This window comes from Pipra filicauda, unplaced genomic scaffold, assembly GCF_003945595.2.
Source record: "Pipra filicauda isolate LSUMZ 115617 unplaced genomic scaffold, ASM394559v2 scaffold33_size4404698_pilon, whole genome shotgun sequence".
Classification (NCBI taxonomy): domain Eukaryota; kingdom Metazoa; phylum Chordata; class Aves; order Passeriformes; family Pipridae; genus Pipra; species Pipra filicauda.
In genome coordinates this window covers 3,721,360-3,739,750 of record NW_024104465.1, presented here as the reverse complement: position 1 = coordinate 3,739,750, position 18,391 = coordinate 3,721,360, and the positions used below count along the sequence as shown (strand labels likewise).

The 18,391-nt window shown below is 53.3% G+C and overlaps 1 protein-coding gene across 1 annotated transcript in view; it reads left to right on the top strand.

Annotated features, from left to right (window-relative positions):
- Positions 1-18,391, top strand: part of MYO18B (myosin XVIIIB) — a 58,218-nt gene that overhangs the window by 21,673 nt on the left and 18,154 nt on the right. Inside the window, exons 22-37 of the mRNA XM_039384154.1 lie at positions 1,940-2,005; positions 3,359-3,487; positions 3,742-3,885; positions 4,527-4,616; positions 5,946-6,065; positions 6,181-6,289; positions 6,917-7,041; positions 8,130-8,284; positions 8,619-8,742; positions 9,434-9,634; positions 9,759-9,869; positions 10,578-10,682; positions 12,981-13,127; positions 16,187-16,300; positions 16,738-16,854; positions 17,519-17,602. Of these exons, the coding sequence (XP_039240088.1) occupies positions 1,940-2,005; positions 3,359-3,487; positions 3,742-3,885; positions 4,527-4,616; positions 5,946-6,065; positions 6,181-6,289; positions 6,917-7,041; positions 8,130-8,284; positions 8,619-8,742; positions 9,434-9,634; positions 9,759-9,869; positions 10,578-10,682; positions 12,981-13,127; positions 16,187-16,300; positions 16,738-16,854; positions 17,519-17,602 (1,941 nt within the window). The remainder of the gene's footprint in view (positions 1-1,939; positions 2,006-3,358; positions 3,488-3,741; positions 3,886-4,526; positions 4,617-5,945; positions 6,066-6,180; positions 6,290-6,916; positions 7,042-8,129; positions 8,285-8,618; positions 8,743-9,433; positions 9,635-9,758; positions 9,870-10,577; positions 10,683-12,980; positions 13,128-16,186; positions 16,301-16,737; positions 16,855-17,518; positions 17,603-18,391) is intronic.

The window sequence follows — 18,391 nt, the reverse complement described above, 5'->3', positions numbered from 1 at the left end:
GCAGCTGAGCTCAGCTCTGCATCCCAGAGTCTCTCCCCTGAGGACTGTTTTTGCCAAGGCAGTAAATTCCTGGAGTGGGCTGTGCTCATGAGCATTATTGCGCCATGGAGAGGACTTGGAGAACTCAGTCTGTTATTGTGTCTTTTTAATACTTAAGGGGAAATGGCTTTGACAATCCTGTGTGCTGAGGATTCCTGCTTGTCCTGGTTTGCAGGACAGGGCACAAACTGAGGGCAGAATCTCTGCATTGCTGTGGCCCAGCATGACAGCACTCCATCCCTCTTCCTGGATCCCTTAAAGCTGGCTGGCTGAGGACAAGCCAGGCAGCATTCCCAGGAACCCAAGGGAGCAGGGACCATGGGGTCTCCTGGGGTATTTGGCATCACCTACAGCCCAGGGTGGCTGCTCACCTTGTCCCACAATGCCTGAAAGTCAAAAGAGCTCAGTAAGGAAGGTGGGGATGTACCAGTTTTATTTGTTTCCTAATAAATTTGTAGCAAAACCATGGAAGAACCATCCCAGCCCCTGGAATAAGGCTGTGGGCGAGCTGGGAAGAGCTAAGAGGAGAAGAATTAAAGCTGGGCACGTGCTGTGTTGTGCAAACTGCCCGCCAGCGTGTGCAAAGGCAGTTAAGACCTCGGGATTTAATAAGACAAGTTTGACAGTTGGAAAAGGTCAATATTGCTCTGAAATGCTGTTGAAGGCAGAGGGTGCCTTGTCAGCAGGGTGTAAGCAGGGGATTTGGAAAATCCCATCCTCCCTGGAGCTTGCTGCTGCAAGGTTTTGTTGGCTGGGGACTGCTTCCTGGGAAGAGGCATTAACCTGACCGCTGGAGCAGGGGAGATGCTCATCAGCAGTGAGGTGACAGTGCAGCAACAACTGGCCCTGTGCTTGTGCTGGGATGGGGATGAGATGGAGAGGGGGATGGAGAGGGAGTGGGGATGCAGTGGGATGGAGATCAAATGGGGATGGAGGTGGGGATGGGGTGGTATCGTGCTGCACAGCCCTACACCAGTCCCAGCAGTGCCTCTGGAGCAGGGCACAGCCACAGTGCTGGTGCTTCTTTGCCTCCAGCACGGGATTTCATGCCCTGTGGTGGTTCATATCCCCATTCCCTGGTGTACTCCATCCCACCCCTGCATGGCTGCTGGTGAGACCAGGAGTGAAGTTCTGCTGCACAAGGTATTCCTGGGTCCATGGTGAAATATTCATCCCATGGGTTTGTCCTTTGGGAAGGAGATGTGTGAGGCTGCCAGAGGATGCCTGTCTGGAGTGAAGTATCAGCAAAGGATTTCTGTTACCACCCATCCATCCAGACAGCATTTGCTGCCCCAGGGGAATGTCTGGTGTTGCTGCCTGTTATGTTCCTGTGTCGGTCCAAAGCTCAGAGTAATTGAGTTCAGGCTTCTCCCCTTGACTAATCTCCTGCTTGAATCCCTGTGAGGGTTCTGTGCTGTGCTGGTGGGCTCGGGGGGAGTTCTGTACTTTTCTACCTGCTTTGGCTTCATAGGACAAGCTGTTGGTGAGGTGAGCAGAAGGGGAGCACTGAGTGCAGTTGGTTGTAACTGGGACAGGCTCTCACTGTCCCCTGTGTCACCTCCTCTCAGGGCTGTCCAGGCATCGGTGTCCTTCCAGACCAGGCATGGGAGCAAAAGGGGGAATAACTTTCATGTAGCTGCAGATCTCTGCCCCTCATCCCACCAAAAGCCTCCAGGACAGAAAGTCCTTACACCAAGACTTATGACTGGGAAGGTGGGCTTTGGCATGGGGAAGAGGAAAGGAGAGCAGAGCTGGATGTACCTTTACGGGGTGCCCATAAGCTGGATGCACCTTACTGGGCACCTGTGAGGACCAGGGATCCCTGCACCCCATTTCAGGAGGCTCATGGCAGGGTATAAATGTTTCCTGAGCAATTCCACGATGTGCTCCTTTTCCACAGGCTATAGAGGAGCTGTTCCAGGCGCTGGATCTAGAGAAGAAGAGCATTGCCATAGGACGCAGCCAGGTACGGTGGCTCCAGTCCCTGCTTCCTCATTGCTCTCGGTGTGGGGGGGCACAGCCTGCCCCGTGCCAGCTGCCCAAAGCTTCCCAAACTGGGAAGAAAGCTTCACCTTCGCTGCTTGACATGGCACCAGGTGGGCTGGGGAACAGCCTCACCAACAATCAGCACAGAAGGCTCCTAATTCATATCTGAAAGCAGTACCCTGGATAAAATCTGTACCTGATTAACAAAATCCAGCCCCTCGTGGCATTGATGTCTCGTAGGAGGGAATGGGGCTTGAACAGTTCATGAGTTTGGTGGACTGGGGTTCACATTGCAAAGCCAGGCAGCTGTCACAGCAACAGTGTTTGAACTCAAATGTAATGGTCTCAAAGAAAAATTAATTTCCTGTGCGTGCTTGCCTTCAGCTCTGCAGTCTGTAAAGAAAGAATTCATGAAACAGCTCTGTGGAGCAAAATAACTTTCTTTTATTCTGCACAGCACAGTTTGCAATTATCTCTTCTCTGGAGCCCTTGTTATTAATCAATAGCACGATGGCAGTCCCGGTCACATCTCGTTGTGGAGGAGTTCGCTTTGCCATTGCTTTGAGCATTGATTTTGTACTGGCTTCGAAGCTTGCTGGGTTGGGGAGTTAATACAGACATTAATGAGGCAATTGAATAGGTGGTGGAGCAATCATGGCATTAGCTCGAGAGAGCGAGTTTCCTTGGGATTGTTCTTTGATTCAATTTGGCATCTTTAAAATGCAGCTCTTTGAGCACCCGCTGGCCCCACACGTGTTCTTCAGGGGTTATTAAAGCTGTGCTATGCAAATGGGCTGCGATAGTTGTGAGCACCTGTATCCCAAGTCCTGGTCCTCTATCCCGAGAGCTTTGCCAGGCAGTGACCCAGAGATACCTTAAACACTCAGAGGTTGATACCGGGCTGAATTCAATGGCATCAACAGATCTCTGCAATTAACACAGTGTTTGTGACCAGTTCAGTGAACAAAAACAATGTGGCTCGCTATCCTAATGCACTGTTGCTGTTACCTGTTTGTAGCTGGTTTTACTTGTGCACAGCTATGTGTTACTGTGCGTGTCTGTGTGCTACCTGTGCTTATCTCTGTATTGTCTGTGTGTATCTGTGCACTGCCTGTGCATGTCTCTGTGTTACCTGTGCATAGCTGTGTCTGACCTGTCAGAAGCCACTGAGATATCCATCCATCCATCCCTGCACTGGGGGGAACGGGCAGCATCCAAAGGGAAGGGTTTTGAGGAATTGCACGTTGTGATAGTCAATGCTTCTGTTAAACAGGAGGAGGGAGAGGTTTCAGTCCCTGTCCTGGGGGTGTGTAACCTCTGTACTTGCTCTCAGGTGTTCCTGAAGCCGGGGGTCATCTCCAGACTGGAGAAGCAGCGTGACAAGCTGATAACCCAGAAGATGACCCTGCTCCAGGCTGCTTGCAAGGGCTTCCTCAGCCGCCAGAAGTTCAAGAGGTTGAAGGTACCCATCCCGTTGGTTAGGGATACCTGTGCCCACTCAGATCAGTGCTGCTGGGATATGGCCCAGAGCATCCAAATTACAGCTCTTTTGAGCTCCTTTGAAGGGTACCCACTTTACCCTGCCCCATGGGCAGCCGTGAGATGCCACACTGCCATCCCCTGACCTCCTCTGCCACCTCATCCCCCTCCAGCCTGGTGCCCCAGCCTGGTCCTTCCTGGCTGGGTGAGAGTCACTGCTGCTGTGTCTCCCTGCAGATCCAGCGCCTCGCCATCCGCTGCATCCAGAAGAACCTGGTGGTCTTCCAGGCAGTCAGGCACTGGCCCTGGTGGCAGCTGCTGAGCCACGTGCGGCCCTTGCTCAGTGTTAACCTGGCGGAGGAGCAGCTCCGTGCAAAAGAGGTGTGTACCGAGGGATGGGATGGGTGGGATGGGGCAGATCAGTGCTAAATTCCTAGTCAATCTTCCCTGGCGTCCTGTTCTCCCTGCTGCCTGAGTGAGGTTTAAACAAGATGTTTTCAGGCTGGTTCAGCTGAAATAAAAGCTGCCTAAACCCACCTGGGATCCATCAGGCCCCATCACCCGTTAACCCCTGTTTTTATCACGACTCTGCACGTTCTGCTTCTGCTCAGTGTTGGACATCAAAGCAGGACAAGGCTGCACGGAGCAGCTCCTGCTGCCTGGAAAGGAATCACAGCCAACACTGTGCCTTTGCACTGCGCTGTGATACCTGCCAGGGCCCTGGGACACTCCCTGGGCACAATACAGGCCTCTGGCTGTTCAACCCAGGCTTTTGAGGTTTGCTGCTTTCTCATAAAATGTGCTCTACGCACACCCAAGCTGACATTGCCTCCAATGGAATTCATGTCAAGAGCTGTAGTCCCAGCAATTTGCAGTGAGCAGCCTTCAAAATTGCCTGGTAAATTTTACTAATAAGGCAGCTATGTCTCTTCCACTTATTTTGAACAGAAAACAAGGTTTTCATAAATAAACCAAGGATGCTGGAACTCTCCATGTGTGCTTTTTTCCCCAATCTTCCCTAGGAGGAGCTGGCGGCGCTGAGAAGGAAGCTGGAAAAATCCGAGCAGGCATGCAGTGAGCTCAGGCAGACTGCAGAGAGGCTGGAGAGCAAGGTACAGCCTCAAAAACCTCTGATACAACTCCAAAAACCTCTGGTACAGTCCCCAATGCCTCTGCCACAGCCCTGCTTGGCCAGGTTGGGAATGAAGCTGTATCAGGATGAATAGGAGCACTAGTTCCACCACAGCGGGAGGAGCTGTGGGCAGCAGTGGGGTGGGCAGTGGTGGCTGCCAGCAATGACCTTATCTGGGAGTGGTTCTCTGAGCAGAACCATGATGGGCTGTGGTGCCCAGCTGCAACATTCCAGACTGGCATCACTGCAGGTTGCCCAGAGAAGCTGTGGCTGCCCCATCCCTGGAAGTGTTCAAGGCCGTGTCGGACAGGGCTTGGAGCAACCTGGGATAGTGGAAGGTGTCCCTGCCCATGGCAGGGGGTGGCACTGGATATATTTGGGGTCCTTTCCAATTCAAATCATTCTGGGATTCCATAATCCCCAGATAGCTGCTGGTCCTTTGTGGGTTCTGCTCTCTGATGCAAGGGCTCTTGTGTGATTGTGCCTGGGATCTTGCCAAGCATTGTGGAGAGAAGGAGCTCCCAAGGTTTCTATAAATACCCTGGGCTTGCCCAGATCACTGGGCTGCAGCATGGCTGAGCTGGGGTCTAGGCTGCAGCTCTGGTTAAGGGTGCCAACAGCCCCGAGGGCCTGGAATCTCCTTCTCAATGGGAAGGGAGTAAAGATGGTTTAGTTTAAGCTCTCTGTTAAAGGGTTGGGAATGCTGATCAAGTTGAACGCCTCAGGGCAGACCCAGAAAAACATCGACTCCCCAGGGACAGGAAACCTGTGGGGTTTGCTTACTGAGTTAAACTTGTGAGACCCTCTAAGGAGCTGCTGCCTGCAAAATGTGAAGTGCCTTAGAATGCTGTCAGATGCAGAAAAAGAAGCATTGGAATCTTGTGTTTTCCTGTGGCCCTGCTACCTCTGCAGCCCCTTGCTCAGCCAGCTGAGCAGGATAGACCGTGTGCCCCTCTGCTCTGCGAAAAATGAAATTGATTCTCTGAATTAATAATTCTCCCCTTCATTCATCTGCTCCTGGTTTCAAAGGAAATTTAATGTAATCAAATAGAACAATGGAGAAATCTGATGAGCCCTGGCTGCAGCGCAGTGCAGGCAGTGTGGCACAGGCAGCCTGGCAGAGGCAGCTGGACGCTGCCAAATGGGATCCTGGGCTCCCACTGGTGGCGCTGGTCAGCGCTGCTGTGCACTGACCACCTCCCCAAAGGGCAGGCAGAGAGCACTCAGGACTGTGGGGTTGATGCGGGATGGTTGACCCCACTGATCCGGCGTGCACAGCCATGCCCAGACTGACCCCCCATCCCCCCAGATCATCGACCTGACAACAGAGCTGTCAGACGAGCGGTACAAGGGCGATGTCATCTGCCAGGCCCTGGATGGGGAGCGGGCAGAGCGGCTCCGGGGTGCCCGTGAGCTGCAGGAGCTGCAGGTACGAGAGCCCTGAGCCCCTGGGCCATGCCAGTGGCAATGCCTTCCTCCTGGCACAGCTTTGCTGGACCCTAGACCCAGGTAGACCTGCTCCCTTCCTCCTTTGGTTTCCCCAGAGCAAACATGACCAAGTGCAGAAGAAACTGGAGTCAGTGGAAAAGCAGCTGGAAGAGGCCCAACAGCTGGTCCAGCTGCGGGAAATGAAGATAAGTGGCTCTGGAGGAGGTAGGAATGTCCCTCTGCAGGTGATGCATGCTCCAGGCATCCAACCTGATCCGTGGGGTCAGCAGAGCCACAAAGCAGAGGGCAGAGGTTTGGCCACTCCAGTCAGTGCCACTCCCCCCGCCCCTGGCACCCCAGTGTATTTTGGCAGCCCATCATCCCACATGGCTCGTCTGGTGGGATCTGGCAGTGACAGCTTGGTCACACGCAGTGCTGTCTCTGGCATGGGGCTGGGGGTGACAGCAGGGATTCTGCCCCAGGGTGCTCCTGGCACTGCCTGGCAGTGCTCAGCACTCCCAGCACCTCAGAGTGTGTCTGAAGTATGTATGGTGGGATGAGGAGGCTGCTAAGGCACAAGTGGGATGGCATGGAATGGGATGGGGTAGGATGGGGTGGGATGTGACAGGATGAGCACACATGCTCTGCCTAAGGCAGGGCACATGTTCCATGTAGCTTGGGGCAGCCCTGGGCACACAAAGCAGCTCTGTGCCCTATGAGCTCGGTGCTGGTGTTGGTGCTACCCAGGAGCTGTGGTGTCCTTGTGCATCCACCCATCCACCCCTGGCACAGCCACTGGGGCTGGTCAGGCCCAAGCACCCACCAGCACCCCGGGGTCTCTCTCTGTGGCAGAGGACGAGTGGCAGGTGCGGTTCGACTGCGCACAGACGGAGATCGTGTTCCTGCGGAAGCGGCTGGTGCAGCTGGAGGAGCGGCTGGAGTCCGAGCTGGGCACCAGGACGGGGCTCGAGCAAAAGGCAAGTGCTGCCAGCCCAGGAGGGGACAGGGACCCCCAAGTCACGCCAGGGAGTGGGGCTGTTGCTGGAGCCAGTTGTTCTCTCCCTACTCCTGAGGCAGGCAAAGCTTTGCAGGGCTGAGGCTCAGCTTCACATCTGCTTATTGCTGCTGGTCCCACTGACCAGGGAACACCACTTGTTTTCTGCTGGCTTTGAGAATAAATGCCCCAAAACTTCCTTCAAGCTTCAAAAATCACTTTTGCACCAGAACATGGCAAAATTCCACCTTGGTCAAGTGTGAGCGTGGGCAGAGGGTGGGAGCTGCGGGGTGGGGAGGCTTGGTGGTGAGTCTTGGTGCTGTTCTGGGTTAGGGAGCTGGACAGGGCTGTGCTCACACCATCTGTCACACAAAATGCTGCTGATGTAAAGAGCTGGCAGTTCCTGAGCTTTGTCCTGAAAAACCAACGTGCTTCCTGAGCGGTGCCTGGGAGTCAGGTCACTTCCTATATGGATAAAACAAAGAAATGAAGATTGCTCATGGTACATTAAATACTCATAAGCAAAGCAGCTGAGTCTTAGGAGCTCGAGTAAAGCAAAGCAGCCCATTTGCTTTTAGTTAGCTTGGAATTACAAGCTTCATTAATGCAAGATTTTGCTTATTTAAAGTCATTCCTTAATGACTCCATTCCCTGACGTGTAATAGCTCTGTGTGTGTGTGTCCCAAACACGATGTGAATCCTTGGGGGATTCTTCTCCCTTCATCCAGACACTGCTTTTTGTAGAGAAATGGGATCAGGTATTGCCCCGGGGCAGCTTCGCTGACTCAGCAGGAGGGCTGGGATGCTGCAGGCACTTGAGGGGGGGCTGCCTGATCCTGAGGGTTCAGAGCACCTCGGTTTGTCCTTATTTAGTGAAAAATCTCGGGGCGAACCATCCCCTGGGACCTAAATGGGGCTGAGCCCCGGGTGGGGATCTTACCTGGGGTTTATGTGCAGTGGGGTCCCTGGGGGTCCCTCCTCTGCGGGGCGTGTCTGTACCGCGGGGTCCATGGGGTGCCTCCCCTGCGGGATGTGTGTCCCGCGGGGTCTCAGGGCCGTCCCTCCCCGCAGCTCGGCGAGGCGCGGGCGGCGTGCGAGGTGGCCAAGCGGGTGTCCCAGCAGCTGCGGCGGCGGTGCCGGCGCCTGTCCTGCGAGCTGGAGGACGCGCGGGTGCTGGCCGAGAGCCAGCAGAGCCGCAGCCACGAGCTGGAGAAGAGGCAGAAGAAGTAAGGCTGTGGAGTGCGTGGAGGGCTGGGGAGTGCTGGAGCAGGAGGGACGGGGAAGGGGAATGATTAGGGTGGGTAAGAGGCTCCCGGAAGGGCTGATGTTTTCGTCTGTTTTGACTGCTGGAGGTTGCACCACACCTGGAGGTTAGTTTTACATCCTGTTGCCGTGTGAGTTTATCATGGATTCACGGAGACTGTTTTGGGTTGGAAGGGACCTGAAAGCTCATTTCGTGCCACTCCCTTGCCATGGGAAGGGACACCTTCAACTAGCCCATGTTGCTCCAAGCCCTTTCCAGCCTGACCTAGGGAGAGGTAACTGGTGTTCCCCCTCCAGGTTTGACCTGCAGTTAGCCCAGGCCTTGGGACAGTCTGCCTTTGAGAAGAGCCTCCGTGAAAAGTTGTCCCAGGAGAACACCAGCATCCGCTGGGAGATGGGTAAACTTCAGCAGAGGTTGGAGGTAAGAAGAGTCATCCCACTTTGCTGCATTATGCCCCATTTTGGGAACAGCTTTGGAAGCAAAGCAATTGCAATTAGAGCAGAGGCAATCAGGAAACTTGATTCCAATTTCTTTTAACGCAGTTCTGGGAGGCACCTGATGTGTTTAAATAACTTTCTCCTCTGCTAGAAGAAGGGCTGTTGCTGTGTATAAGTGATCCCCATCCCGTGATTTAGCTAACCAGGCCCACCCCCATTGTCACTGAAGTCACTTGTGCTCTTCCTCACACTCCTATCCCCAATCCCACGTGCGGGAAGCTGCCAGTCTGTGTCCCACGGGATGGTGCTGCACCAGGTGCCACTGAGACCCTCAGATCATTGACCTGACAGTGGCAGGGGCATGGCTGTGGGGTTGGGTGGAGCCTGCAGGGCTGCTGCCAGCACCCCAGGCAGCAGAGGCTGTGGGGAACCCACAGTGGGGACACCCACAGGAGTGGGAAGGTGAGCTCAGGATCAAGAAGGAAAGGTGTGCTCGGGGCTCATGGTGGGGATAGGGTTCTCAGTGTGGGGAAGGGGCTGCCCACTACTTGCTGCTGCTCCAGGGGTTTTGGATGATGCTGTTGGGAATGCTGTGGATTCTAAGAGCAGGGTGTGAGTGCCAGGGCCCCCTACTATGTCTGGGCTCTGACCCCCTGCTCTGTCTGGCCGAGCAGCAGAAGGAGGTGGAGGTGGCCAGCCTGGCACAGCGAGTGGCCGTGCTGGCCAGCCGGGTGCAGGAGCTCAGCACCGCTGGTGCCACGGACACCAGTGCTGTGCCTGCACTCAAGAAGCAGCTCTGGGACCTGGAGGGCAGTGCTGCTGAGCAGAGGAAGGAGCTGGAGCGACAAACGGCCGCTGTCGATCACCTGGAGCAGGTACTGTGGGGCTGGGTGTGCCGGGGGTGTCCATCCCCACCGGGCACATCGAGCCCAGACCAACACCATCCCCGCCCCTTTGGGGCTGAGTGTTACCACTGTGCTTCATCTCTGGGTCTTTCAGCTTCACGAGAGGCTGGAGCTGGAGATCGAGCGGATGAAGCAGATCCACCAGAAGGAGCTGGAGGACAAGGACGAGGAGCTGGAGGACGTGCGGCAGTCCTACCAGAAGAGGGTAAGTCCTCACTGGGTGTGGGGACGATGCTGGGCGCTCCTCGGAGCTCCCCATGTGCTCAGTGCAGAGGAGGAGCTATTCCAGGGGTCTGTCCTCCTCAGGAAGTATCGAGGTGCTGATTTCCCACCACCAACCCAACATGAGCCTTGGTCACATCCCAGGTGTGCAGGTCAGGGTTTGGGTCAGGCATGAGTCCCTGCCACACTGGAGGGGCTACTGGGGACAGTGTGCAAGAGCCAAGTCTGATGCAGAACATGGACACACTGCTCCTGGTAACTCCAGTGTCATGCCAAGGGCACCAACTCCAATGTTTCATGTTTGGGGATAATTTACAGAAAATACCATTTCCACAAGGCCATGAGGTCAGTGGGTGCAAACACAAATTCCAGAACTGCAGCGACAACCCTTGGCCATGTCTGAGTGTGTCTCACAGGCAGCATGGCTCAAATAGCCATCCTGTCTCCCAAAGTCCTGCAGGCTCCTGGACTAATTCCCCTCTTCTGCACTTGCACTGCCGGGGGGCAGGTGCTCCAGGGGACACAACCCATTCCTGGTTCCCAGTGCTGGGTGGAGTGGGAGACCTCGATGTACCCCCTCTCCTGGGGGGTGCCAGGTCCCCACTGTGGTGGTGGCTGTGCCCTGCTGGGACATGGGGCTTTTGGGGGCTGGCTGGGATCTGAGCATGGCTGGGATTTCTCACACACACAGCTCCGGCAGCTGGAGATGCAGCTGGAACAGGAGTATGAGGAGAAGCAGATGGTGCTACACGAGAAGCAGGACCTGGAAGGGCTCATTGGCACCTTGTGTGAGCAGGTAAGAGGACAGTGTCTGTCCCAGGGGCTGCTTTATGGGCCATGTCCTGGCTAAAAACACTGCCCATAAAAATGGGAGTGGGAATGCACAAGTGCAGACGGAGCAATATCCTGGTTGTTGATGCACGTGCAGCTGTCCAGGATGCTCCTGTCCACCACCTCTCCCAAATACCATCCAACAGAGCAGCAGTGTGTGCTGCAGCAGCACTGGGATCTGGGGGCTTTGGAACTGCAAGGATCACACAGAAGCCATGTGGTCCCACTAAGGACCTGCGGAGGGGAACTGTTCCCTTTTGTATGGGAGAATTTCTAAGCAGAGGGAGGCATCTGCTTTTCACTGCTGTTTTCATGAGAGTCAGACTAGCCACGTCTAACACTGGAGTGCATCTAACTGCCTAGAAAAGCAGTTTATCCAATCCTGCTCCTTGCAGAGGAATTCTATTCCAGCCACATTTTTTAAACAAATCCTTTCTCCCTCTCTGATGTGTCTGTGGCAGCAATTGAGGTGCGGGTGATGGGATAGCTCAACCAGCAGATGAGGGGCTGAATGCAGCCTCCTTGAGCAGATTTATTGGCTTGGGCATCCCTTGGCATGGCCCGGAGGCCATCACAGTGCTCTGGTGACTGACTGAGGTCCCAGCTGGCTCTTTCCTGGGGCCTGGTGCTGCCAGGGCTGAGGATGGCACCAGCCCAGTGTGTTCAGTCACCATCTTAGCGGTGCTGCACCCCAGGGCTCTCCAGAGCTCAGCCTGGAGGGTCTATCCGAAGCTTCCTGTCCACCCTCACACAGCCTTGTCCCAGTGCCACTCACCCTGGCACGGTAATTAAGCACTGTGTCCTCTGGCCATTGGCACAAGCTGGATTTCACCATTTCACTAGCCCTGGTAGTCACATGTGTTCATTAAATGGGATGAATCTGGGAGATTTGCAGCACTGGAATGGTGGGTATATTTCAAGTAGACACAAAGTGGTCTGATGAGGCTTATCCATAACAATCCCCCGGCTCCTGGCTTAGAAGATGTTTTGGGAACTGTCACAATAAATCGTGCTGCATCAAAGCAGGGTATTATTATAACAGTCCAACATGTCTTGCTTATTTGGTGGAGAACTGAGATGGATGAGGAAGCAGCAGGAGCTCACAAGGAAAGGCACCTTCTCCCCCCAGGACTGACCCCAGGTGCTGCCCTGGCATCCCCCAGTCCCCCAAGGGCAGTCACAGTGTGAGGGGAAGGGGAGATGGAACTGTGCAGCTGGGAATTGCTGTAGTATGTGTGAGATACAACTGCAGCCTTGGCAGAGCTATTAAATGAAATCCTGCCTTTGTCACTTAAAAACCCTGGGCTGCAACAGTGGGAGGGGGCAGCTGCTTCCAGCCACAGCACCAAACACCCTCTGGTTTGCAGAGGACAGTTCATTAAAAAGAGAAAAAAACCAGCCAACCCAGAAAACTAATTAAGAAAATGGAGATGCCAATGATTTCTGGTTCCAGCAAATTCCAGCCAGCTCTAAACTGGGCTACAAGGTCAAATCTATGCAGTTCATTTTAGCTAGTAAATAGAAAATAGGAGAAGGGGTTTGAAGCGAGAGCCGTGGAAAACAGCCTAAATGGAAAATGCTCTTATACTTCAATTAGGCTGAAATCAAGTGCTGAAACCATGTCCCTGTTTGTTTGGTGTTTTTCTAATTCCTTTATCCTTGTAACCATGGTTGCTCTCAGCTCGAGGGGGGAGCATAGAGGGTGGGGGTTTTTATGGTGCTTCCTGCAGTCATGTGGCCAGGCTGCCCCTCTGGCCACAGGGATGGTCACTGGGCAGGGATGTGGCTGATGGAAACCAGGGCTGGGCAAATGTTTTCAGAGAACGTCTTTTTTGGGGGAGAAAAATGTGGTATTTTGGTGGAATCTGCTAGTTCTGATGTTCACAAAATTTATTTGCTTCCTTTCGTTTAACTATTAAATTATTTTTATTTGAAAGAGGTGATGGAGTCACCATCTCTGGAGGTGTTCGAGAAGTGACTGGATGTGGCAGTCAGCGCTCTGGTCTAGTTGATGAGGTGGTGATGGGTCAAAGGTTGGACTCGATGATCCTGGAGGTCTTTTCCAACCTAAATTATTCCATGATTCTGTGATTCTATGATTCTATGAAAATGGTAATAGTTATACATACATATTTAATATGTTCTGGCATCATGACCTCAGCATTACCAAAATGTTCTTACGTTGTGTGGGGAATGCCTTGGGTTGAGATGAGAGGTTCTGATGAAGGTGAAGGGCTCAGGACACCCTCTGTCCCCTCCCCAGATCGGCCACCGTGACTTCGACGTGGAGAAGCGGTTGCGGCGGGACCTGCGCCGGACACGCGCCCTCCTCGCCGACGTGCAGCTGCTGGTGGCGGCCCCCACGGAGCCCGGAGCCAGCTCCCAGGAGCTGGAGCTCCTGCGCAAGCAGGTGGGGACCTTTGAGTGAGCAGGGAAGCCACAGGGAATATTTCCAGCTCTCCTGCTTTGAGTCACATGCAGAGCGAGCGGTGACCCCGCGAGCATCGCCCACGCAGGCAGGGTGCAGTGCCTCACACACTTCAAGGGCTCCTCGGAAGGAGCACTTCCCTGTAATTAAGTCAACAGTGTTTAAGTGTTTTTCCCTTTTTTCCTGTTAATTACCTTCTGTTTGGAGTTTCTCTCTGTCTCTTACGCGCTGGGTTGGGGCGGTGTTGCCATAGGGATGCTGTGAGCAGGAGCAGGGATTGCACTGGGTTTGTTGTAGTTTGAGCAGAGATACCCCGTGTTCAATGGTGCTGAGTGAGCACCTGCTGAGCAGCTACAGGTGTGTGCCAGCTTGTGCCCACCAGAGCAGGGATAACCCCAGAGTGAGCTCAGGGTGCCGCGGAGTGCCCTGCCATGGACAGGGGTCCCTCGGGGCTGCCCACCCCGGGCTGACCATGGACATGCATCCCACAGTGCTGAGCAGGGGCTGAGCTAACGGTGCCAGTCCTCCAAAACAGCTCAGTAATTAATCTGTACTGTACATTTCCCCTGGAAACAAACTAATCGAGAGGCATGAGTGATTCCAGCAACATCCAAATATAATTGGGATGGTAGTTCTGCATAAATAACAGCTGTGAGGAGCAGCTGTTCCCACCTGTGCTGAGGGAGAAGGGGAAGGTGAGCTCAGCCTGATGGAGCCAGCAGTGTATCTGTGTCCATGGCCATACCCATGTTCATGTCAATGCTTGTGTCCATTATCTGAATATTCAGGGCAGGGGATGGCCATGGCTGGGACAGGCAGTGGGAATGGTAATTTTTGGCAGTCACGTGTGCTCTCTCTTATTGACCCAATGATGTAATGCTGCACTTCATAAATCCTTCAATGTTTCCCAAATCCCACTTTGGGGCTGGAGAGGTTGCACCACGCCTGTTTTTTCCCAGCCCCTGGTACTCTTAATGGGGGAAGGCCCTGTGCTCAGCTCCCTTCCATTTGCTGATCCAAGGGACCAGCAGTGATGCTCTGGGATGCTCGCTCTGCCCAGGGACTGTGGCCATTCCCATGGTGTCCAGCCCCATCTTACTGGGGGAACAATGCATTTGGGCAAAGGAGTTGGTGAAGGATCTAAAGAATAAAGTTCTATGAGGAGTGGCTGACAGAGCTGGGGGGGCTCAGCCTGGAGAAAAAGAGACTCAGGGGGGACCTTCTTGCTCTCTCCAACTCCCTGACAGGAGGATGTAGCTGAGGTGGGTAGGGCTCTGCTTCCAGGGAACAAGGGACAGGATGAGAGGAACTGGCTTCAAGCTGTACCAAGGGAGGTTCAGATTGGACATCAGGAGGAATTTCTTCATGGAAAGGATGGTCAGGCATCGGAAGGGGCTGCCCAGGGAGGTGTTGGGGTCCCCATCCCCGGAGGGGTTCGAGGAATGACTGGACTGGGCTGGGTGACAAGGTGGGGATCAGCACAGGTTGGACTTAGGGTTGCCTTGTGTTCAGAGTGAGTGAACAGCCTTAATTTTGGGGATATTGAGTTTTTGCTGTGCCACCAACACTGAGACTCTGCATGTGTTAAAAATACCACGTGATTATTCTGTCCTTTAAATTTAAACAATTTCTAATGGCATTCATGACGACTTTCTCAAAAGCCAGTGCATCCTACCACCAGCCCACGGACCTCCACAAGGAGAAAAGCTTTGCTAAAATGCTGCACTTCCGTTAATCAAAATCCATATGGCTGGAAGTATAGCATTGTTTCTTAATAAGGCTGAGGCATCCATTTTACGCAGGTATTTAACAGATGGTGTTCACAGCAAACTAATGTTGTTCTGAAGTTCATACATTATGCATTTTGGGGGGGAATTTCAATTTATTCTTCCCAAGTGGGAAAATTCCATTACGCAAAGTGAATTGGAAGCTGGTATTTAATGAGAGGTCTTGGAGATGTGTTTCTCTCTGGTTAAAATATGAGGAATTTTGGTGAGGTCATGGTAGAGGAGAGATCAGTCCCAGGGCTGGTCATGGATGCATCTGCTTCTAGAGGAGCAGGGGTGGGAAAGCCCTTGGCCATAAAACCATGGATCAATCCAACTGGTGTCTTCAACTCATCCCAGCAAAACACAGAGGGTATTTTTCTGCTGGTGCCCTCTCTAGTGGGAGGTCTCAATGACCTCCCACAGTGGAGGGAAATGAGCTAAGGATTGCTCCAGTTATAATCATTTCATGATTTCCCTCTTTTTGAGGGGGAGAGTTTAAAAAAGATAAGTAAACCCTGAAAAAACAGCCTAAAATGCTCAAGCTCTCGCTGTGGTGTGCAGTGGCTACTGTTGCTTTCGGGAGCTCCACAGGGAAACCAGGACCAGGCACAGGAAATGAGCAGTGAGCAGAGGGGTTCAGTTTTCTTTTTTGTAAAGAAAAGAAAGAAACCCCAGGGAGCAGGGAAAGGAACTGGATGTTCAGGTCCAACCTACGTAAACTCCTCAGTCCTGGCAGGGGAGAGTTTTCGGGATGACGCTGCAGCTTCCAGGTGTTTGCAGCCCATTGAAGATCATTGTGATCTTAATGGCTGAGCTCTAAAACCCGAGAGTAAATTAGCATTTATAAATGTGATCTTCCATGTGTATTTGCAAATGCAATTTACACCACATGAAAAGCCCATTTGCAAACCCCCGAATCATGAATTGCTCTAATCAGGAATTACATGTAATTCACATAATTTTGCAAATTAATGATCCCAGCTCTACATCCCGGAGGCAGAGGGTGGATGTGCTATGGAGGGCTGTCTGCCATGCTCACCAGGACGGACAGAAGTGTTGGAATCTGTGGTGAGATGTGCTGGGAGCTGTCAAGGAAGCCTTGTTTTCCCTGTCAACCAGGAGCAGACAGGCTGAAGAGCAGCACAGGTTTAGAAGGTCAAGATTCCATGGGGTTTACTGGGGAAAAATGCTCCAGGGAAGTGGGAATAGGTATGGCTGTATGCTGTGGGGCAGCATCATCAGTGATCATTCCCCAACCCTAATTTTTCCCAGCTGGAAGAGAGTGAAGCAAAGTGTGCAGAGGCCCAGAGGAACCAGCAGACAGCAGCCCTGGAGCTGGAGAACTTGCACATGGAGATGGAGACCCTCAGCAGAAGCAAGACCCTGGTGGGTTCCTGGAGATGTGGTCAGGGCAGGGGAGGTAGAAGGGCACAGTCCCCCTTCCTTGGGTTTGGCAGCAATCAGCAGCTGGTTTGCTAAATCAGCAACTACCAGCATGTTTAGTAAATCACCTCAGCATATTTACTGTATCACCAAGTATATTTACTAAATGTCCGAGCATATTTACTAAATCTCTGAGGATATCCACTAAATCACCCAGACTGTTTGGAAACAACAGCCCCCAGGTGGTTTAATGGGTGGATAAAATTACTACAAGGGCCCAGCACCCCACAGTTCTGCTCTGTGGATACCAGGAGCTCCCATTGCCTTTCTGGTGGGTTGGAGGCTGTTGGCAGCATGTCCCAGGGGACACTGCAGCCTGGGTGATGTGGTGGGTTCCCTGTGGGATGTGTGAGCCAGTGGTCCGGTGGATCCTCCTGCAGGTGGATGAGCAGCTGTTCCAGCTGCAGCACGAGAGAGCTGATCTCCTGAAACGTATCGATGAGGACCAGGAAGACCTGAATGAGCTCATGGAAAAGCACAAGGCTCTGATTGCCCAGGTAGGAGCTGGCACAGCATCTCCCTCCCACAGAGGGCTCTTGGAAAACCCTGAGCCTGGCACAGAGCAGCCTGTGATCCCTGTGGGTGCACAGCAGGGTGGGAACCTCAGGACACCGATGTTGTGATGAGGAAGGGGCAGCTCATGGCTCTGGCTCCTCTCCACTGTAGTTTTGAGTCTTTTTTCAAGTCTTGGCTTTAGTTCCAATATTTGTGGAATCCTACAGCTGTCCCTCTGGATCCTTTTTTTTATTCTTTCTTTCACTGCTTTCTCATGCTGGGACTTCCTGTGCTCTATCCAGACCATGTCAGGCTCTCCCAAAGGATTGTACTGGGACCTGAGGGACACCAAGGCTCCCACAGGCACAGGAGCAGGCCAGCCAGACTGACAATTCACAGTCTGGTGCCCATGGCAGTGGTGTTATGGATCCAGGAGTCTGTATCTGAAAGGGCCCTGTGGGCGGAGATGACCTTGACAACACAGTTTCTGTCCTAATCCGCAAATATTTATTTCAAAAATTAGGAAAGCTGCACTGGGTTGGGAGACTGAAGCTCTTGCAGTGCAGTCCAGGTGTAGCTCACCGTGTTGGTGGTAGGAGGTGGCACGAGCCAGGCCCCTGCTCCGAGCCAGGTTCTGCTCCCACTGCCAAATTTCTCTTTCCGCAGTCAGCAACAGACATCGCTCAGATCCGGGAGCTGCAGACACAGGTGGAGGATGTGAAGAAAGAAAAGCAGAGCCTGCAGGAGAAGGTAATTCCTGCCCAGCCCGTGTCACCCAGAGCTGAGGAGTGGGAGCATCCAGGTATCTGATGGCATCTGGGTCCAGCACATCATCTGTGCCAGCTGTGGATGCCATGCTCTGGTCTGAAATGAGATCAAATGTCTGTCAGTGTGGCACAAAGCCATTTCTCCTCTGTGATGTGGTCAGGAGCCTCTCCTCCTCCTGATGGGCTGTGAGAGCTCTCAAGAGCAGCATGGGTGCTGCTGAGTGCCCACAGCCCTCGGGATGGGATGGGGCCAGGGCAGGCTGTGGGGCTCTGCCAGCAATGGCCTTGAGCTGCAGAAACCTTTCCATGCCAAGGCTCTTGGGATTCAGAGCCCTACTTGTCTCTCCTGATCTGCTGGTGCTGTGGCTGGAATGGGGCTGACCCCAGTGCGGGGCACTGGGTGGACACCAGTGGGTGCTGCACTCCCTCGCCTCTGCAGCTGTGCCAACCCTCCTGAGTGATGGATTTAATTTTAAACACATGAGTAATCCCATTAAGTTAAGTGCTTTATTGGAGCGTAGCTAAGCTGCCCAGGAATCAGAAGCAGGACTCGCTCCCTCCGAGGCGGAGCGGGTGGTGCTTTAGAGATAGGCCGGATAAAAGAAGGCAAATTCCTGTAGTTCTAGGTCAAATTCAAAATCTGAACCCGAGTTGTAGCGGGATCACTAAAAGGGCAGTTTCCTTTAGAGATCTCAGCGTAACAGTTGAGGATACAGCTTGGCCCAGGCAGCTTTCCACACAGATTGTGAATTTTTACGCCTGCTGTCCTCAA